The sequence below is a fragment of the Bufo gargarizans genome, chromosome 10 (assembly GCF_014858855.1).
Source record: "Bufo gargarizans isolate SCDJY-AF-19 chromosome 10, ASM1485885v1, whole genome shotgun sequence".
Lineage (NCBI taxonomy): Eukaryota > Metazoa > Chordata > Amphibia > Anura > Bufonidae > Bufo > Bufo gargarizans.
Window position 1 is genome coordinate 74,867,536 of NC_058089.1, and position 21,447 is coordinate 74,888,982.

Sequence of the window (21,447 nt, forward strand, 5' to 3'; positions counted from 1 at the left end):
ATTCAAATGACTGTATGTATTTTGTAGCCCACAAAAAATATGGAAGACGTCCATGTGATGTCTGTGTTGCATTTATTTTTTTATGGACTCATTGTAACAATGCTCATTCTTGTCTGCAAAATGAACAAGAGTAAGACAAGTTCTATGTTTTTTGTGGGACTGCTGGGGTAAACATACGGATGCGGTCAAAACATGGTGTGCTTTCCACATTTTTTGCGGGCCTCAATGGGTCCACATGCAATCTGTAAAATATGCAGAACAGATGTGTCCAAAAATATGGTTGTGTGAATGGGGCCTTAAAGAGAATGAGCTGTGTCTTAATTTTGAACTGCATAAAAAGAGTATTTTTAAGTCAATATTTGAGTCTGTGTTTATTAAATATAAGCCAGATTTTTCAAATGTTGTATATAGTATTTAAACATAACACTTTGTCAGAGGATGTTACCAGCCCCTAGTGCAGTAAGACTGCGACTTTTAAAAAGCTGCAGTTGATAAATCTGACATACAGCTATTGAGAGGTGTAAAATCACAAGTCAAATGTTTTTTCTGGTTTTGTACCAATATCTGTGATTTTGTGGCATCACATTTCTATAACCAAAATATATTGCATTAGTGAACTGGATATTTTGTACACACAGATGAATAATACATAAAGCTAAAAAAGTTTAAATCAAGAACAGCTTTAAATCTGAAGAATAGAGTATAAGATGGGTGGTGATAGAATTATGTTTACAAGATGCAAAATGGTTTGAGTTATAGCGTAATATTCTTGTAGAAAGCTAGTAGCGAAAATGGTTATTAGTAAAACAGTAAAGCAATCAAACAATACATGTTAATATTAAAGTCATGTCTCAATAACACATTATACACAGAGTATTTTATTCCATTCCGAATGTTAAACAACATGTAAAACAATCATAACATAAAACTTACTCCAAACTCTTCGCCCAATAAATGCTGAAAAGAGGGAGAGAGTTATGAAGCTCCACAGCAGGGAAATCTGGTTAGCCTGAAATTGTTCCCCAGGAAAAGTAAACATACAGCTCTCCAAGAATATCTTGAGGAGCTATAGAATAGAAATGCACTACAGGTGCTTGAGGTAGGGACTGGGATACTGGCAGATTCCCTGGTTAATGCCTCTGGCTTTTTCTCCTTCTGTAGCAGACAATCTGCAATTCTCTGGTGCTACTGTAGAAATACTGAAAATTCTGCAACCCAGTGATCTGAAACCTGTCCAATGATACGTGAACTAAAGGATTCAGAATGATTGTATAATTATCTCTGATATTCATATGTACCATTATATAGCATTCACATACAAAAGCTGAACATCATTCTCACATCCACACATGAATACGTGCAAGGCAAGCACAACTACCATTAGTCTTACACAACCAATGAACCTATTTCTATTCATACAATCAATATGACCACTGTCTTTTAAATGAATAACCTTGTATAATAGACTAGGTGCCAAGGAAATCTAAACAGTTTTAATTCCAGCTAATCAACCACATAGGGTGTCAAACTAGCAGTATAACTGTTCTATAGTGGGTCAATGGCAATATATACCGCATTCATACGCAACAAATAGAACGCCACCCAATAACATTCTATTGAAAGCCTTTCTCTATTTGCTAAACATTAAGGGCTCATGCTCACGACCGTTGATGTCCCGTGCCCGTTGTGTGAACCACAAATTGCGGTCCGCAATGCACGGGCACCTTCGGTGGGGCAGGCGCATGGGGATCCCAGACCCATTCACTTGAATGGGTCTGCGAACCCTCCATTCCGCAAAAAGATAGAGCATGTTCTATCTTTTTGCAGTGCGGAAGAATGGAAAGGAACCCCAGAAATCACTCCGTTGTGCTTCCGTAGTGTTCCGTGCTTCCGTTCCGCATCTCCGGATTTGCGGACCCATTGAAATGAATGGGTCCGAATCTGTCATGCGTAATGACAATGGAACGGAGCCCATGTATTGCGGATCCGCAAATGCGGTCCACAAAAAGGGAACGGGACACCAATGTTGAACGAGCCCTAATTCCTACAGTATGAATTTTACTGCTTCGTACATGGATAACACATTACTCACAATCTTACTTGTTCTTTTATAAGTTGTTCATTGCTTTGCTCGTATTTATCCTGAACTAGCAGGCTTTCTGGCTCAATTTCCACAAGGCTGTGTATAAACTGGCAGTGGGTTGGGTAGGAGATACAACTTCCAGGAACCACTTCAGTGCATGCAGCTACATGTTCTCAATTTGTGGTCATCCAGACAGAAAATCAAGTAGTTGTTATTCTGCAATTAGTACAGCCCACACAATACATTAAACCAAGTTGGGGCTGCAGTGAAGAAGGCTTTACAACGAAAGGATACATTTGTGCGAATGTATTTACTACTTTTATTTTAGTCCATAAGAGCCAGGATAAATGGGGAAAAAAATGTCTGATGTCTGAACTGATATATTGGTTACCAGTTGACCAGATATCCACGACAAATCTCAAATTGAAAAGATAAGTCTATCAAAAAGTTTTACCCAAGGAAATGTTCCAGCCTTCTCAAAATTGTCCGGGCACTGAAACATATTCCTCCGTTTCCACACTTCAGGCCTTTGAAGTTAATATTTGTTTAACATGATTAATTTAAATGCAAATGATATCTAATAAAGAAGCTCAGTTACCATTCCATGATGGCGACTGCAGTGCTACATGGTTTTCAAGACAATATCATGCATGCTAGGCTTAGACGCAGGTGCTTAGCAGCAAGGTTTAAATGGAAGTTATTTTAAACAGTTGACATCTACGTTATGCACAATACATGTTTAAAACATTTAGAAACATGGGACACCGCTGGCTCCTGCAAAGATCCGCTCAGCATTTCCCACTAAGATGCGGAGCCAAGTGTTTTCACCAGGGGAGAAGTTCCCAGACACATGGACAAGCTTCTAACAGTAAAGGAGACAGTGAACACATGTATACTGTAGGAATAGTTTACATTTGGGTTGTGCATTTATTCATGTTCTCTCCAATGGACTTGCCAGATATGAAAATCCAGTACAGATACAAAGAGCCCAGTCCCTTTTGTAGTAGTCCTAATACTGTTCTGTGGATAACAGAGGCATTAACTTAGCATTCACATCACTCCATTCATGGACGACCATCACTAGTAACCACTCATTTGCAGTCACACAAATCATATCTCTTAACAGACAAAGCAGAGGAATCTTCAGCATCAAGACACTGGTTTCCGTTGTTTTTGTTTTTTTCAATATTTTTTCCTCCATGCTTAATAATAGTTTCCTTACCCCAATTCTCATCCTTCCAGGCAGAAAATGTTAAAGGGACTTTACATCCTTGAATTGGTATTGTTCCCATTTCCTGCCTTTAATCGGCCCCACCTCCCCCACTGATATATTATTGAAACAGGTTTATGAATGAATTTAATTTTTTAACCCTCTGTTAATGAGTTAATGTTCTATTTACCAATTGGGAGAGGGAGTAGTTCATGTCTCATTAGAAAAAAATAAAACAAAGTCATTATTGGTTAGTATATTATTTAGTGAGTGGTTACAAAATTCTCAATTATTATTTTAAGCTTTGGTTAGTCTTTTTTATTTATTCAATTTTTTTAGCTTTAGCTGTTAGGCTCCTCCATATTGTTTTTAAAATTGTGGATTGTTTTATCTGGAATTCTGTTGATGTTTCATTTTCTTGGTCAGTTTTTCCTTTTATTGACTTTCTAGGAAAATATAACAAAAAATGTTACCTTGAATTTGGAATAAAAAAAAAATGAGTTCAAACAGACAAATGGGACACTTTCTGGTCGTGTATATGTTTGGCATGTACATGGTCATGTTAATTTTCCACACAACTTTCTAGTGGTATATGGCTGTAACACTGAAGCTGTAGACTTTTGTGGGCTCTACTTTACCCTTCTTTTCTGTGGGGCTCTACTTTATACATTTACATAGGTGTTTTTCTGATCAAGCCAAGAGAATTCATATTATTGCATGTTTCACTGGCTTAAAGCTCTCCTCTCCTCTAGACAACTAATATATGTCATCATATTTTCAGGGCATACTAGTCTTTAATCTTCCCTCTAAGTAAGAAAGTCCAGTATTGATCTTTACATCCCAATATTCTTCTAAATATATTTTAAACACGGTTATATCATAAACATAAAACTCTATTTTTGTCACTTATCTACTTATCTGGAGGACGTGCATCCCTTTCTGTGGTTGGGCAGCAGCTCTCATGAGAGGATCAATTACTTGCAAGGTACTTGATTTAGGGGATGCTAATGTAATGTTTGTAAAAAGTGCAATATTTAATTGCATGTATATGTTCATTTGAACTGCTCTATTAATTGCACAGTAACAGTTTTTTGGGGATACCTTTTTAATACTCAGTCTGCGTAAACTATTATCGTCTTATATCAGTCCTTAAACCTTTCAATTTACAAAAAAAATTGAAAGGCTACTAATTATGTGATTCATAAATAAAACATATTTAGAATATGACTCAAATATATTTGTATTGATATGTTAAAATGAAAAGTATGTTAAATGAGGAGCTAAACTGAAGAGGAGGGATTTCTAAAATATGCTATATTATTGCAAAGACCACTTCCACTATACATTGCTAGCTATTAAGTGGTTCACAGTGCTGTCCTCTTCCGTAGTTCCCATGGAGATTCATTGGAGGTAAAAGCAGTAATCACTGCTACATAGATAACAGAACATACTAAAGGACAAATTATAAATATATATGTGCATAAGGTGTATGGAGTGCATTGCTGTAATTATAGCTATGCTCGTAACACTCGCCTAACCCTGACCATTTCTCAGCTTGTAATTTTTAATGTTTCTTCATTTTGCTTCGTGATCTGAACAACTTAACAAGCAGAGCACGTAAAGGGCAGCATAAAACTTGTATAAAAAGATCATGGATCAAAGGACAGATAAAAGGCAAGACTCGTTTTCTGTGCACCCTCTTATATATCAGATCATAGGCTGGATTCATATTATTCAGGTGGTAAGTGACAATTAGGAAAGGTGATCTCTGTTAAGGCAGATGGCTGATCACACCTAATTTATTAACATAAAGTGAAGAGAAAATAATCAAAGATTAACATTCTAGTCTAACATTTTATTTCATGACTGGTTCATCAAGCTAATATTGAGAGTTTTCAATTACCCATCTTGGTGTTCCATTTCTACAGCATGCTCCATTATGTACAGTGCAATGTAAAGCACATTGTATAAAGAAGGAGAACATAAGCAAAATTAGCTATTGAATATTATTTTTCAGTCTTTTCTGCTTGATGTAAACTGACTGCAATTCTACTGTGTATTCCTATATAGTTGGTGTAAATTGTATGTCTTTCTTTGAACACAATTTTATTGTTTTCAATTCAAAGGGATCCTCTATTTCTGTGCTTATTCATATCATATTAGACATATCTTTATAGAGAGGGTAGGGATTCTGAGTTTTTTATATGGGTTATGCAATATCATAAACAGGGGTGGATTGTTCATAGACCTTACAGGGAAATTTCCCAGGGGGCCGACTGACAGCCCGCCAGTGGAAGTTTTTAGGGATGTATTTTGTGCTGCTGGCAGTATTTTGTGATGGGCTGTGGTATTTGGATCTGTTCAGTGGTATAATGTGCCACAATATGGTATTCCTGGCCCTGCCTTCCACCAATTTGAACGCGACTACAAAACGTTTTGTATTTTTTCCAGGGCCACTTTAAGTTTCCAATCCGCCCCTGATCATACAACAGCCCCTCCATGTTCTGGGACCCAGGTGGGGACTGGGAATGAGCCTCCCTAGTGTCACCTGCGATCCTAGGGAGGTTCGTCCCCCATCCCCACCTGCCATTGGCTGCTCCCCCTCGATACCGGATGTTTTCATCCGTGTACAGGGAGAAGCAGGAGTGGTGCTGCGGGGACCAGGAGTGGCGCAGTGAGTGGGATAAGTATATCCCCCCTGAGGGGCCCTGCACATAAGTGGGGGGCTGTTGTATGATATTGGATAACCCCTTTAATCCCTTGCTAAGACACTGAGTTATAAGATACAATTCTGGATGCCTGCATCCACTACTACAAGGAATTTTAGAGCTCACTGCATACTACTGTATGTTAGCATTGAGCTTAATGTATAAACAGTATACATTAAGCTCCCCCTAGTGCCGCCAGAATGATATATTTATTCAGAGGATTTAGAGCTGTGTCTTCGACAGACATAGCTTGAGCAAAGATATATAATAATATATCAAGAAATATATTTGCCTAAAATGTTGGACTTAAAAACCAAAAAGGAGACATTCACTTTAAGGTCATTTTGCTATCATTGAATTGAGCATTGTGGTTATGATATTTTTGCATACATTATAATATTGTGTTTAGAAAAAAAGATCAGAAAACATAATTTTATGCTCAAAACTATATGTTCTGACAGTTATGTGTAAACATACAGATTGTTCAATAGTGGCCAATCCTGGTTCCACCGCTAGGGTCACTTGGACAAGTTGGTAAAAGCAATGTTATAACTAGAACATAATGCATATATGAAAGAATATCTCAGAATCCCTCTCCTCTTAAAATATGCACATATGGATATATTGTTGACAGCTATATAAATCACCTTCATATAATTTGGGCAGTCTGGTACATAAAATGCATGAAGATATTTGGGCTCTATATGTTACCCTGACCAACCTCTTTAGTCCTCTAGTTCAATGGTTAAAAATCAGTAATACTGTTTACCTGTAAGTGGTATCATTATGTTACTATCTAGAACAAGAGTACTAGACGTATTCTGCTATAAAGTAAATTATCAATTTTCAGGGACACAATGTCCAGCTGTAGATAGTTGTTGGCCTAATGTAGCTATTCCTCTAGACTCCTCCATATACATGTATGCTTAGCCTAAAAGTGTATGGCGGGGAGTGTTTTTAGTGGGGAGTGGGGTATAAGTTGACACCACAATCCCCTGGCAGTGGCATATCTCCTGTGGGAACAAAGAATTGGGTGAATTGAAATTCAACATGCCCAAGTATTCTTTTCCCTGACACCTGGCTTCGAGGGAGAGCCAGGATATCACTATACATATTAGATCAATGGGTTAGACTGACTGTCATCACATTTGCATTGGCATCTTGAAAGCTATCTTTTATGTGGCCTTAAGAAAAAAAAGAAAAAACTGTTAGATTAATAATGTGATCTGCAAGATATATTTTTCTATATAGAGTAAAATTTCAGTAATGTTAGGTTCTACAAAAGTCCAACTCAAAATGTTACTAAATTATATTTGTAAATGTTTGCCATGAACATCAGCAGAATTCCATATCCCTATCCATTTTTTGTTTTTTTTTTGGAGGATTTCACTGGTTATTTTCAGCAAAGGGTTAAAAATCATTAATTCAATTTCCTGCATTTGAAGTAATATTAGTCCCTTTAACGTTTTTTTTCTTTTTTTTATCTGTATGTTTAAACTCTTTAGATTCTCTCTCACTCTTTTCTATGATTTTCATTTTAAACAAATGACGGAAATAAGAAAAATGTTTATCAGCTGTTTAGCAGAAATTATTAGATAATTAAATTTAGGTTAGACTTCAGTGTGTACACGTATATATAAATATAGTGCGATTTATATATAAGTATACCTTAAATTTAGGTGTTCAAGGATTGAGAAGGAAAAGAGAATTCATTACATTCTGTCAATAACATCATATTAGGAAAGGGTTTGGAAAGATGAAAAAATGAATGTAAAGAAATATGCATAATGTGACATTACATCGAAAACCAAGTGACTAAGTGGGATAAGTAATGCTTCTAATATTGTAAAACAGTGAGACAACATTGCCATCTATCATATATGAATGGTTTGTCCTATAGGATGTAACAGTTTTCTTTCCTAGGCTTCTGTTTTTCCTAGGCTCATTTCTCACACTATTAGCATCTGGCATGCTGCATACTGCACATTAGTGAATCATATATACATGGATGTATTCTATATGGCTCTCATTAGCAACTGTCATGTGTTATTACTAGAGATGATCAAATTGCCGGTTATAAAGTTTGTTTGCGATTCGTTTACTGGTAGAAGGTGAATTGCATTACGGATTTAGTTAACACGGACCATAACGCAATTCTATGACAGAATGCATAACTGAATGCCTTTAGAGGTATTCCGTTAATAATTCCGTCATAAAAGAAATCTATGGGCTGCATAACGGATCCGTCCCATTTCTGTTATGCAGGAGAGGACTGCCCTACATTACGGAAACGAGAAGAATCCGTTATGCAGCCCATAGACTTCTATTATGACTAAATGAATAACGGAATGCCTCTAAAGGCATTCAGTTATGCAATCTGTCATAGAATTGCATTATGGTCTGTGGTAACCGAATCCATAAAGCAATTGACCTTTTACCAGTAAACGAAGCGTGAACGAATTTCAAAATATGAAATTCGCTTATCTCTAGTTATTACTTCTAATGAAGATAATGTGCACAGTTATAACTGATAGGAAGAGTCTTGTTTGTCTATTGAACTAATGTCTATTAATACCAGCGTGACCATCATGGAAAACACTTGACACTACCATCAGAGGCTTATTATTATAAAAACAAATTTAAAAGACCTGGACATGGCCTAGTTTACATTTTGAAATGAATGGCTGTCCTCCCTCCTAAACTCCAGTATCATTGCACATGGCAAACTCTAAGGCCTCTTTCACACGGGCATTGCAAGTGACGTGCGGGAAAAGTTGAGGGAAAATGCGAGTGCAAAGCATGAGAAAAATCTGCATGTTTGGTACTCAGACCCGAACCCAGACTTCTTCACAGAAGTTCGGGTTTGGGAGAAAAGGACCTTTCATGATGTCACCGCTTATCACATGGTCCATCACCATGGTGGTGGACCATGTAATGAGTGCAGTGACATCACCAAAGGTCCTTTTCTCCCAGGTACTCAAAAAGGAAGAATGAAGACAAGCCGGGCTGCGCGAACAAGTGAATGAGGTGAGTTTACATTATTTTTATTTTTTTAACCCCTCAATCCCTATTTTACTAAGCAGAAGGCTATTATTTTCCCTTATAATCATGCTATAAGGGAACATAATAAAGATTGGGTCCCCATCCCGATCATCTCCTAGCAACCATGCGTGAAAATCACACCGCATCCGCACTTGCTTGCGGATGCTTGCGATTTTCACGCAGCTCCATTCACTTCTATGGGGCCTGCGTTGCGTGAAAAACACACAATATAGAGCATGCTGCGATTTTCACGCAACGCACAAGTGATGCGTGAAAATCACTGCTCATGTGCACAGCCACATATAAATGAATGGGTCCGGATTCAGTGCGGGTGCAATGCGTTCACCTCACGCATTGCACCCACGCGGAAAACTCGCCCGTGTGAAAGAGGCCTAACAGTCATATGTCTTAATTGCCATAAAAGCAAGCAATGACTAATAGCAGCTGCCATCTCTTTTTTCCATTTGTCTTAGCAGAAATGGGTATGTGGTAAACTACATGTCACCAATGTTATCCCTGGTGCATATTACATCACACTAGCATCTTAAAGGCTGTGTGCAGCTTTGGGGATGTGTTTTTATTATTATTATTGCATTGTACTCATTTTGAGCAAAATTTCATTTTTTTATTGGTCTTTATTTCAAATATGGAACCCTTTTTTCTGTACAGAGCTGAGATGCTCTAATAGAGGGATCAGAATTTTCTCTCTTTTCCATTAGACCAGGACCAAATGGACTCCTTATCTCAGCTGCCATTATAAACACTCACTATAGCTCAGTTCTTATCTTTCTGATAATAATGTGGTTAAACAATTGTTTAGGACCTTTTAGTAAATTAGAGATAAGGGTAAGGCTACTTTCACACTGGCGTTTTGGCCTTCCGTCTATGAGATCCATTCAGGGCTCTCACAAGCGGTCCAAAAAGGATCAGTTTTGCCTTAATGCATTCTGAATGGAAAAGGATCCGCTCAGAATGCATCAGTTTGCCTCTGATCAGTCACCATTCCGCTTTGGAGGTGGACACCAAAACGCTGCCTGCAGCGCTTGGCTGTCAGCCTAACGAAGCAGAGCCAAACTGATCTGTCCTGACACACAATGTAAGTCAATGGAGGAGGATCCGTTTTCTCTGACACAATTGGGCACAATAGAAAAAAACGGTCCCCCAAAGACTTTCAATGGTGTTTAAGACGGATCCGTCATGGCCATAGAAGACATAATACAACCGGAAAGCGTTCATGACGGATGCATGCGGTTGTATTATTGTAACGGAAGCGTTTTTGCAGATCCATGATGGAGCCACAAAAAACGCTAGTATGAAAGTAGCCTTATTAGATGACGTCACAAAATGAATGTAAAAAGTACCATTCACATAGCTAAACAGTTAACCCTTTGTGACAGACTTAATATATTTAATAAAGACCAAATGAAAAAATCATTTTTAGCTCAAAATGAGTCAAATGCAATCATTAGAAAATTTGCCTCGAAAGGTGTACCTAGCCTTTAAACCTCCATTTGCTCTTCCATTTACTTCATTAACATTAACAAAATGTGAATAGATTTAGGCAGATGGAAGAAAAAAACCTTTAGAGCAGGGGCGTTGCTAGAGTCTTAAGACATCCGTGGCGCGAGCCCCTGTGAAGCCACGCCCCCACCCCATGAAGCCATGCCCTCATCAACCACCGGGGGGCAGGGGCCTTCACAGTAGTTATTAACCCCTTTCAGCAGTCCCCCCTTCAGTGAATGGGGGACTGCTGAAAGGGGTTAATAACTACAGTGAAGGGCCTAGATCATCCTAACCTATGGTCAGCCAAATTTAAAATTAAGCAAACCCCCCCAACTATAAACTAATCACAGATTGTGCTGCTGGGATGCAAGAATCAGTTGTAATCTTTGAAGGAACCCATCAACAAGTGTAGGAAGTTGGAACCCATCAACCCCTCTTGTACTTGTTCCGCTACTCGCAGGCTGTGCGGGCATGAGTTCAGACCTTCAATCACTTTGGTCCGCAATTCTGTTCTGCGGCGCATGATCCTGTGAGACCCTTGACCTCCAGTGGTGGGTCTTGCGGGATCACGCGCCGCAGAACAGAATTGCAGACCGAAGTGACTGAAGTTCTGAACTCATGCCCGTGCAGCCTGCAAGTAGCACAAGTACAAGGAGGTTGGGGGATGATCTGTGGGATTGCACAGATGCTAGGAATAGCCTAATAAAATATAAAATAAAATAAAATCCCACCAGCATAAACATTCGGGGCACTGGACAGTGGACAAAACATCCGGGGCTCCAGCCCCGAATGTGTTGACCTAATGACACCTCTGCTCCAGAGACAAAGTAGAAGTCTCAGAGCCTAGTATGATTCTAGATGACAGGATAAGAATAGTTTTCAGGTACTGAAATTGCATAGCTGATATTCTCAACAATACCATGGGCAGGACATTTACATCCAGCATACTGTGCAATATCAACAGCAGCTCCAATTTTCTCTAGATTTGAGTATGTCTTGTTATTATTACTGTCGAAATGTCAATTGACATGATTATATTTCTAGAAATGTAACCTTAGCACGTGCAATACGTTCCCCTGCGCTGGTTCCATTTCAATCTTTACTGCAGGCAAGTTCTGGTCATAACTGTGGTGCCATAGAGATTCACTATAAACTGCTGTGATCAGCTCAGGTTATACAATCAGTTAATTCCATTGCAACACTAACGTGTACGGTATTTCCACCACAGTGAACAGAGTCTATTTACTAGGGAGCAAAAGCTTATATGTTCAGCACTTTCAATAGAATGGTTCTGTTTGATAAATAGACCATCTGACATATGCAAACAGAGCTGTATGATTCAGCAAAACTAATATACATGGCTTTACACGTTCCAGAATTCTGCAAATTGAAGTAGGAAATGAATTCAGGAAATAACCAGCAGAGCATGCAAGGTGACCTTAAACTCTGCAGATGGAACACCCAATGTCCATATCTCTACCCTTCTATATTTAATGCATGCCACAGGACATGGTAAAGACCTGGTTGTCATTACTGGAGATCCATATAGGATGGATAACCTGTCTTGCTAACTATTCTATCCTTACATTCAATTTATTCTTTGCACTTTCATCCTGAAGATCTAAGACATGAACATTTGGTGACTTATTGAACAGTATGCCTGCTATACAATCAAAGGTAGAAAGGTGCTGAAAGGCACAATGTCAACCTCGCAAATGACAATATGTATGAGTCTAGAACGAACTATCTGAAAAATGGTAAAATAAATGATTTAATTTTACACACAGAGGAGACTTTAGCTTGCTAAGTGGAGGTATATATGCACTAAAAGGTTGTCTTGTTTTTCTTGGTTAGTAAGGTTCTGTACACACTGTTGTGTCACATAGTTGTAATTTACATTTATTTATTTACCCACCTCTGGGACCCACACCAAGAATGGAGCAGGGAAGGTGGTGGCCAGAAGACCCTGGGTCCGGCCACCACCAAACGCTCTTCCCATAGTGCATCACGCTTGCGTGGCCACCACTCACATTCATTTCTATGGGGCCAACGGAAATAGCTGAGCCAGTGCTTGGCTATTTTCGATGGCCCCATAGAAATTAATGGAGGGCAGTGCGCCTTTCACAACTTTTGGGGATCAGTTCTCGGAGTAGGTGCGGGTCCCATGGGTGGGACCCACACCCATCAGACAATGGAGGCATATCACCAAGAAGTTTGATTAGTTCGAAATTAATTTGTCACAAATCGTTATAAATCAGGTATACCCAGGCCACTTTGCCTAATCATATTTCTCCCACTTGGTGGCCCAATCTAAGTGTGAAGGCTTGGAACCTAACCCTTTCCTGACTGCCAACAGTAAATTTATATTGACACCTGCACATTTAAAAATGGAGCCTCGTGGTGTCTGCTGTTTTAAAGAGCTGAAACCCAGCACTAATGTTCACGACCAGCGGTAATACCTTCAGATACCATGGTCATCTTGGTGTGCCCTGGCTCTTCCCTGCGGGGATCGAAGGAGCCAAAGAGTGTATGTAGCAGCCCCTGTCCTCCTGTGTGATGGTACCAGAGATGGTACACAGCATTTATGTGGTAAAACCTTCCTCAAAGCAATAAAATTGAGGGATTCACAACAGGGTTGACCATAGTCCCATGTGGATCCATCCATAAGATCCAGGATCCCTCCCTTTTATGAACCTAATGGTAATTCAATTTTAAAATAATTAGGGTTAAAACCAGATGCTGAAACTTGGTGGATAGATCAAAGATGGCTTTTGGATTATTGCAGCAACACGTTCCCTAGCACATGAGCACTTGTCACATGTCTCTCTATTCTTAGCTCACAGGACAATGGCGGAGTCCGCGTGCAATGAGGTTTTTATAGGGGATGGCTACCCATGGATTGGCTGGCTGCACAGCATAATGGGTGATCTTGCATTCCCGAGCTTTTTACTTTTCGTTTGTAACAACCATTTTAAGAAAACCTGATTCGTTACCACGAAATGCTCGAAAATGCAGGTTCATTGCAATTCAAAGTTTTCCTAAACTTCGGACCTAATTCCACTTCGAATGTTTTGCTTCACTCAACACTAGTACTAATATTACAGTCTCCCAGACCCAGATGTAAAGTGGCTTCACTGGCTGTAGCAGTGACCCAACTCAAACATCCATTGATTAAGCATGTCCTGTGTTTCAAGAGAGACCAGGAAGCAGACAATGGCAGGGGACCCAGTCAGCATTGGAATAGGATCAGCAGGTGAATCAGTGAGGTAAGTTCAGATCTGTTTACCTATATATTAATTCTTATTTGGTTAAGGATCCAGATTTTGTACAAAGACAACTCAATACAATAGCGCAACATGCTAGCAAAACCCTTGGCAAGCTGCATTTAACAACACAACCACTGGGTAGCCACATATAGACACATATAGGATAGACATCTTGTGACATAATATTACAAAATTATGTTGTTTTGAAAAGCTGGTCATCTCATGACACATATCAGAACATGTCCAGAAATAGGAAAGATAAGAAAGGAACATCTGTCTTTTTTTTTGCTACCTATTGTGAGTTTGTTATTGGTAATTGTTTTTTGCTGGCCGACCTATTTAAGCACCCTACAACCTACTTTTAAAAACCTGCAATATACAACACAGGGTATCATGATGCCAGTTTAATTTTAATGCTGATAGATGCAAAGTAATCGTATTACTACTACATACATATGAATGAAATGGAAAAAAAAATAGGGACTTTACAACAAGAGGAGGACTTGCGTATGCTGGTTACAATTAATTTAAGCAGCAGTATTCAATGTCAAGAAGCAGCTGCAAAAGCATCCAGAATTTTAAAGACAGATAAAATCTTGTGATTCCAATGTACCATTACCCCTAAATTCCTTGAAATACAAAATCTTGACAATGGAATTCAGGTTTTGGCTACACAGACCAAGAAAGGGTTCAAAACCATGTGACCATATCATTAAGGGAGAGTTCACATAAGAAGAACAGAAAAAAAAAAGATCCTGTAAAAAAAAAAGGGATCCATGCATCAGTTATGCACCTTTGTCATCCCTTTGAGCCATTTCCATTTGAGAAGTGTATTTTCAGATGGGAAAATAGTCCTGCATGCAGTACTTTTTTCCGTCTATTTTTTTTCATCTCAGATGAAAATTACTCAGATGCAAATATGCATAAGATGCACAGGATACTTTTTTTTTTTTTTTTTTTTACAGGAATCAGTTTTTTCTGTTCTTCTGATGGATCAGAAGAACGGAAAAATAGCGGTGATGTGAAAATTATTTGTAAGAATTGATTTGTCTCATGGGTCGTTGATCCAGGGAGTTATTCTGATTGCCTGATTAGAGTCGGGAAGGAATTTCTTTCCTCTAAAGTGGGGAAAATTGGCTTCTACCTCATGTTTTTTTTTTGCCTTCCTCTGGATCAACTTACAGGATAACAGGCCGAACTGGATTGTCATTTTTTCAGCCTTATAAACTATGTTGTTACTAAGAAGAGTTCTGCACTTGCGATGGGTTCTTCCCACAGCTGAGGATACTTTAACTGCCGCTTGATTGACAAGGCTGGACATCTCTCCCAGCCCTGACAATCTTGCACGTGTGCCTCTGCTCTGAGTAGCGGTACAAGCGCAGATGTTCTGTTTCCGCTACAGAAGCAGTGACTGCACATGTGCCCCTAAACTTCCAGGTAGCGGAGCATGTGCTTGTCTGGACTAAATGAAATTTCACAAAGAAACTTCATTTGTGACTAATTACTTTTTCTTGAAGCGCATTTGTATGTAACGGATGCAATGACAGGGAACAGAAATCACACTGCCCCCATCATTGACCCCAATTTTAGCCCATCAGGGGTTAATCAGGTTTAAAATAAAAACTTACTTTATCCATTTGCTTTAGTATAGGCCATCATGGCCATCTTAATTGAAGACACCACACAAAATCTGATGATGACACCATGCTTGACCAGCATGCTGGCGTGGTGACATCATGTGTCACCCTGTGCAAGGTTTTTATCGGTCTCTGCAATAAAGATAGCTGCGACGGCCTTTTCACGCGCAAATGAATGAGGTGAGTATGTTTTTTATGTAAACCATTTCAGGCAAAATAGATTTGTTACCACGAAGGGTAAAGGAAATGTAACTCTTCCTGAAATTTAGATCAAAGTCAATTAGTTTGGCTTTAATTCGATTAACAGTAGTTAGAGTAGTCAAACTATGAAATTCCATACCAAGACATTGCGAAAGCAGGCACTATATCAGAATAAAAAAAATAAAAATAAAGAGCTAAATACTTATCTAATGTCAAATGGCATTTATGATCATTATTGAGAAAAGTTGGACCTATGTAACTATATATCTCAGTTTATATTTAAATATTCAGCACTACTGAAAAAGTCAAGTTGGAGAAAACATAAAGTGTATGTACTATATCAATTAATGAAGTTACCTACTAAAAGGCCTTTTGGTAAACTACTTGCAAAGGTATTTTCCCAACTGCATAATACTTCTACATGTGCCATTGACTGATTGCATATGTATAACTATGTATATTCAGTATTTGCTACAATAGAGTTACTGGTGTCAGACCTGATCATCAACAAATGGGAACTTGAAGTTACTGTAACTGGTTTCAGCCTTACACATGGATTCCTTGCAGTTATTTCAGCAGTAAATTGCCAGTTTGCTAGCTCATTAGAACAATACAACATTATAAAATTAGTTCTTTGGCTATGCTGAGGCAATTCTTGATGTTATGTAACCATTTAGTTGGTCTGAGATGTCTGTCAATACCAGTGCTAGAGAGTTCAATACCAGTGCTAGAGAGTTCAATAACAGTGCTAGAGAGTTCAATACCAGTGCTAGAGAGTTCAATAACAGTGCTAGAGAGTTCAATACCAGTGCTAGAGAGTTCAATACCAGTGCTAGAGAGTTCAATACCAGCGCTAGAGAGTTCAATACCAGCACTAGAGAGTTCAATACTAGTGCTAGAAAGTTCAATACCAGCACTAGAGAGTTCAATACTAGTGCTAGAAAGTTCAATACCAGCGCTAGAGAGTTCAAAACCAGTGCTAGAGAGTTCCTCAGTATTAGTATTGCTCACAGTAAGGAATAGATTTTTATGTAGAAGTCAATCTTTTTTTTAAAATATCTGTAAGAAATGATCTAAATGTTTATTTAAATAACAGCTTGAAATCTTTACTATGCTTAGATTATGTGTATATTTAAAGACATTGGGGCACATTCCTCAAACTCCCTATGTCTCTGGCGTCAAAAAGAAACAAACTTTGGTGCAAGTCAGATTTAAAATGGGTGACTTGTGCACCATGCTTGCCACTTTAAAAAAAAGTGCTGGTGGGGATAGTGGAAGGCATAGGGTGGGGCCTAGGAGGCTATACACAATTATTATAATATATACCAGAAAGCTACCAGAAACCAGCCATCGTAGATTCAGTTCTGGTACATGGACAGGCCAAGATGCACCACAATTACTAAGAGGTATACCAGTTATATGTGCGTTTGACAGCTGACGTTATCTGTGTTGGTCCCATGGTCATGTGTCCACATTGCTCAGAAAAATGAAGTTTTACTATATGCAAATGAGCCTCTAAGAGTAATGGGGATATTGTCATTACTCATAGAGACTCAGCTCTCTTTGCAACTGCCATGCTTCCTGTACTTTGCTTTACAGGGTCAGGCAGTGTAAATGTGATCACGCCTGCCTTGCCCTGTCAATCAAATTAGTGCATGTAGTTTCTACAAATCAAGTTTTTACTTTTCCCACTTTATAATTTTATTCCTTTTAAATATGCAGATAAAAGTTCAAAACATATATGAGTCTATGTTGTGAAGGATACCATAATTACAGGGCATGTGATATGCCTTAGCCTCTTTTTTTATTCTCAATTTTGCATATGCCAGATAAAAAGCCCATTCCAAAAACAGCTTCATGTTTATAGTAAGTTTCCCTGACCTTTCCCTGAATATGCAGTAGTCTCCACATCAATAAATAACAAAATTGCATAATCACTGTTCTGATATCTGGACTATGTGTAAACTTTGGCTAAAAGATCGCTACCACACATATGAAAAGATAAAATTAAATGTTTGCAATGAATGTAAATGTCTTCAATGGACAGTTGAAATGTAAATTTGCTGTCATCTACAAAATTGGCTTTTACAATATGAATTATGAAAAAAAGAGTGGACAAAATAACAGTAAAGGATAAAGAAGACAACTTTTTTCTGATAATGTTTATGATATTTATTAAATTTGTAAGCTTTAGTTTGAAGAATTCTCTTCACCTTCTCACTCCGTCATTTTTAAACCATCCTCCCAATCCCCACAAAAATTACCTTTGTCTAGCAGCCATTCGTCTACAACACGACCCAGGCGGTAGGGGATGCGCTGACGGGCAAGCGCCAATCTTTCACTATCTGGGTTCCCTTTATAGAGTTTTAATAAAAGAACATTAGATGCATTAGAATCTGAAAGGCGAAAGGTTAGAGGTTAACAGTTCATGGAACAGTTACAGTAGTTAGAAAATGGTTAAGAGAGATTTAAGATTAGTCCCATTATGCCCTCATTTATTAAAACCAGTTCTGCAAAACAATATAAATAGTATGGACTGCAAAATCTGGGAAACCAATGACAGATAACTGTCTACTACTTCCATACGCCATTCTAAATCCTGTTAGTTTAATGCTACAGATTATTTCACTTTCATACCACCCCTAACCTACAACACGTGTCCATCCTCTTGGCATCCACTTGACTAGATAGAATCAATACATTCAGTGAAAGCATACCAGAGACCAATTGGTACCTTGAAAGCTATTATTTTTCTATAACAGATAAGTTATTCTTGTCTTTAAAGTCATATTTACTCTTGCTCATTTTATTCAGAGAACATGTTGAAGATTACACGTTCTCCTTGTAGGTTTAGAAGAAATTTTTTGGGGGAATATGACATAAATGCAACAAAGAAGTGACTCTAATATTTAATTGCTGTATCTCAGACATAATAGAAGGCTGTCATTTCTGAGGGCTATCAGTGCTATCAGGGAAAAGATACAAAGCACAAGGTAGGAAAGGAGGGAATGTTACATGGCTAAGATATAGTTGAAGGGTCCAGGGAGCATCTATGGACATACAGTAAATTCTGAAACCACAGACAGACGGAAGTGAACAACATGCTGGATATGTGCAAGAGTCAAGGCATAGAGGTAGGAGACACGAGTTTGGCACTAAAATACAAAATCTTCCTGAACTTTACAAAATGAAAACAAATTCACACTTACAAATGTTGGGAGGTTTAGAAGTCTTCACGCAGAAACATAGAAATACCAGCTAATAACAACAACGTTCACCCAGAAAAGCCAAAATGTAGTTAATAAATCGGTTTTTCAATTGCCAGCCAAATTATCAATGCTGAGCTTTATAGTTTATAATCTATGGGTAATAAACACTGAAAGACAGTTATTACAACTTGGCAAAGAAAAGGTAAAGCCATTTCCAATAACAACCAATAAGATATCAGCTCTTATTGGTCCTCTTGAAACTGAAATGCAATCTGATTGCCTGCAACTCCTCCATTTTGTACTGGTTTTGATAACTGTCCGCCAATCTGAATTGTTTTGTGAGCCACAATTTGCAATCTCTGTAAATGTCCTCCTATTCCCATAGGATAAATAATGCTGGTATTGCTGCTTTTGGAAGCCTGGTCTAGAGCAAAGTCCATGCTATTCCTTTTAAACTCAATAGCAAATAGAACAATATACTATATATATATATATATATATATACATATATATATATATATATATATATATATATATATATATATATAAAACTACAGCATGGCACAAAGTGCACTTTTCCCAAATCTTGCATTCCAAGTATATTCTTCAGTCTAAAATTACTATGGTTGTAATGAGGGCAGAATGGAATAAAAGCTAAGCTCTAGTTAGTTCCGTTTAGAAAATAGTTAAGGGGATAGTCGGGAAGTTTAGACTCAGATTACCAGTAGATTTAAGCACGAGGTTTATCAGTACTTTTTGTTAATTAATTCATATTTTCTCATTATTTATTCAGTCAAGATTCAACACATACCTTATAAAGAAAACAATTTCTTGCATTTTTTTTAACCAAATATTATATAAATTACAAGCAGCATTTAAGAATACAGCTTAATGGGGAGAGAAAATGGATCCAATTTGCAAAAGCTCAGTGCAAGTAAATGGGTTTCTATTAGGTCTGGGAGTCACATAAGGCCAACATTGCTTAAGAGTTCATCTAAATGTAAACATTGACCTGCATAAATGTGTTATAACTCTTGTACGTAAATGTGACAAGATAATATTCTTCTCTATTTGTGTTTGGAAATTTTCAGAATGGTCTAGGGAAAAATGTCTAATAAATTTGAAAGAAACTGGAATCTACATTAGCCAGTTAGACATAAAGAATGGTAGAAGGCATGATAGAGCACTATTAATGAGAAAGTAAAGACTACCATTAGCTATAGCATGGCATGGACCCTTGGGGGAATTACTTTCCATGTACATTATTTGTACTTGCTTTTCTCACCTGCAGGATACCTTTCGTTGACTGGCCAGCTGTCCACCTGCAAGGTAGCATTACCCCCACTACGGGTAAATCGGACCACATGATACTTTCCATCGCTCACCAGGGCCCCTGGTTCTTCAATAGTTATATCATCTGTGCCCACATTAAAAATCACGCCCACTGTGCCCTGGTCCTAAAGGGGGGGAAAAAAACAGTAAAAATGTTATTTATTGCCAAACAAATACATTTGCTAAATCATGTAGCTCAAAGAAAATATTTCACCAAAATGTTTAGCTGCCCGTTAAACCAGATAGTAGCACATATCATTTTTTCTAATCTGTTTTTATTTTCTGATTGCAGATTTTTTTGTCCTATTTCCTTAACATTATTATGGGGGCGGCCATCTTGCTGAGCTGTTCTTAACAGCATCTAGAAAGCAGTAAGGAAATTACTTTTTGTCACATACACACAATGGACAAGAGGGGACCAGTGTTCCCTGTAAGCTGCGTGGGCGTGCAGTTTCCTTTATGCGTCCACTCAGGACCTCTGCAGGCCCTCTCGCCGCCGTAGCCTGGACTTCATGTAATGGTGAATGCCTGTTCTGTACTCTGGGGAAGCCCACCATTGCAATGCACACAATTTCCACTGTGTGCATTGCTGTAGTGGGTGGCCCTAGAACTCGGAACAGGCACACACCATACTGCCCACAGTTCTCTTAACGTCCTGACATTATCCAGTGTCAGGAAGTTCAGGTATGGCGCTCCAAGCTGGCCCCGCCTTCTTCTTCATGCGCTGCTGCTACTGGAAGAGAACATGTGCAGTGTAGGAAAAGAGGAGGGGATGGCATGCTCTTAGACCTAGACCCCCAGCCAAAGTGTTGAAGTGGGGTCTGAGATACCCAAGGGCCAATCAAAGTAATTGTAAGTTTTCAAGTGGAATATGCTTATGTTATACACATATAGCATACACTGTGCCACACAATATACAGTATACCTCTACACTGTGTAGGGGCTATACTGTATATTGTACAGCATGGCACAGAGGTTATATTGTCTGGTATGGTGTAACCTCCATGCATTTGCTGTACAGTATATATTATAATCATTGTACCATGCTGTACAATATACAGTATAATCCCTGCACCATGCTTTACAATGTACATTTTAATCCATAAACTATGCCTTACAATATACAGTATAACCCCTACACCAAGCTATGCAATGTACATTATAATCCATATACCATGTTGTACAATATACAGTATAGTTCATACACCATGCTGTACAGTATACATTATAATCCCTGCGCCATGCTGTGTAATATA

The 21,447-nt window shown here is 38.4% G+C and overlaps 1 protein-coding gene across 2 annotated transcripts in view; it reads right to left on the reverse strand.

Annotated features, from left to right (window-relative positions):
* NRXN2 (neurexin 2) overlaps positions 1–21,447 on the reverse strand; it is an 858,623-nt gene that overhangs the window by 151,431 nt on the left and 685,745 nt on the right. For both annotated transcript variants that reach the window (XM_044270141.1, XM_044270142.1), the window contains 2 exons: positions 20,145–20,316; positions 17,915–18,004 (listed from right to left, as the gene is read on the reverse strand). In XM_044270141.1, the coding sequence (XP_044126076.1) occupies positions 17,915–18,004; positions 20,145–20,316 (262 nt within the window). The remainder of the gene's footprint in view (positions 1–17,914; positions 18,005–20,144; positions 20,317–21,447) is intronic.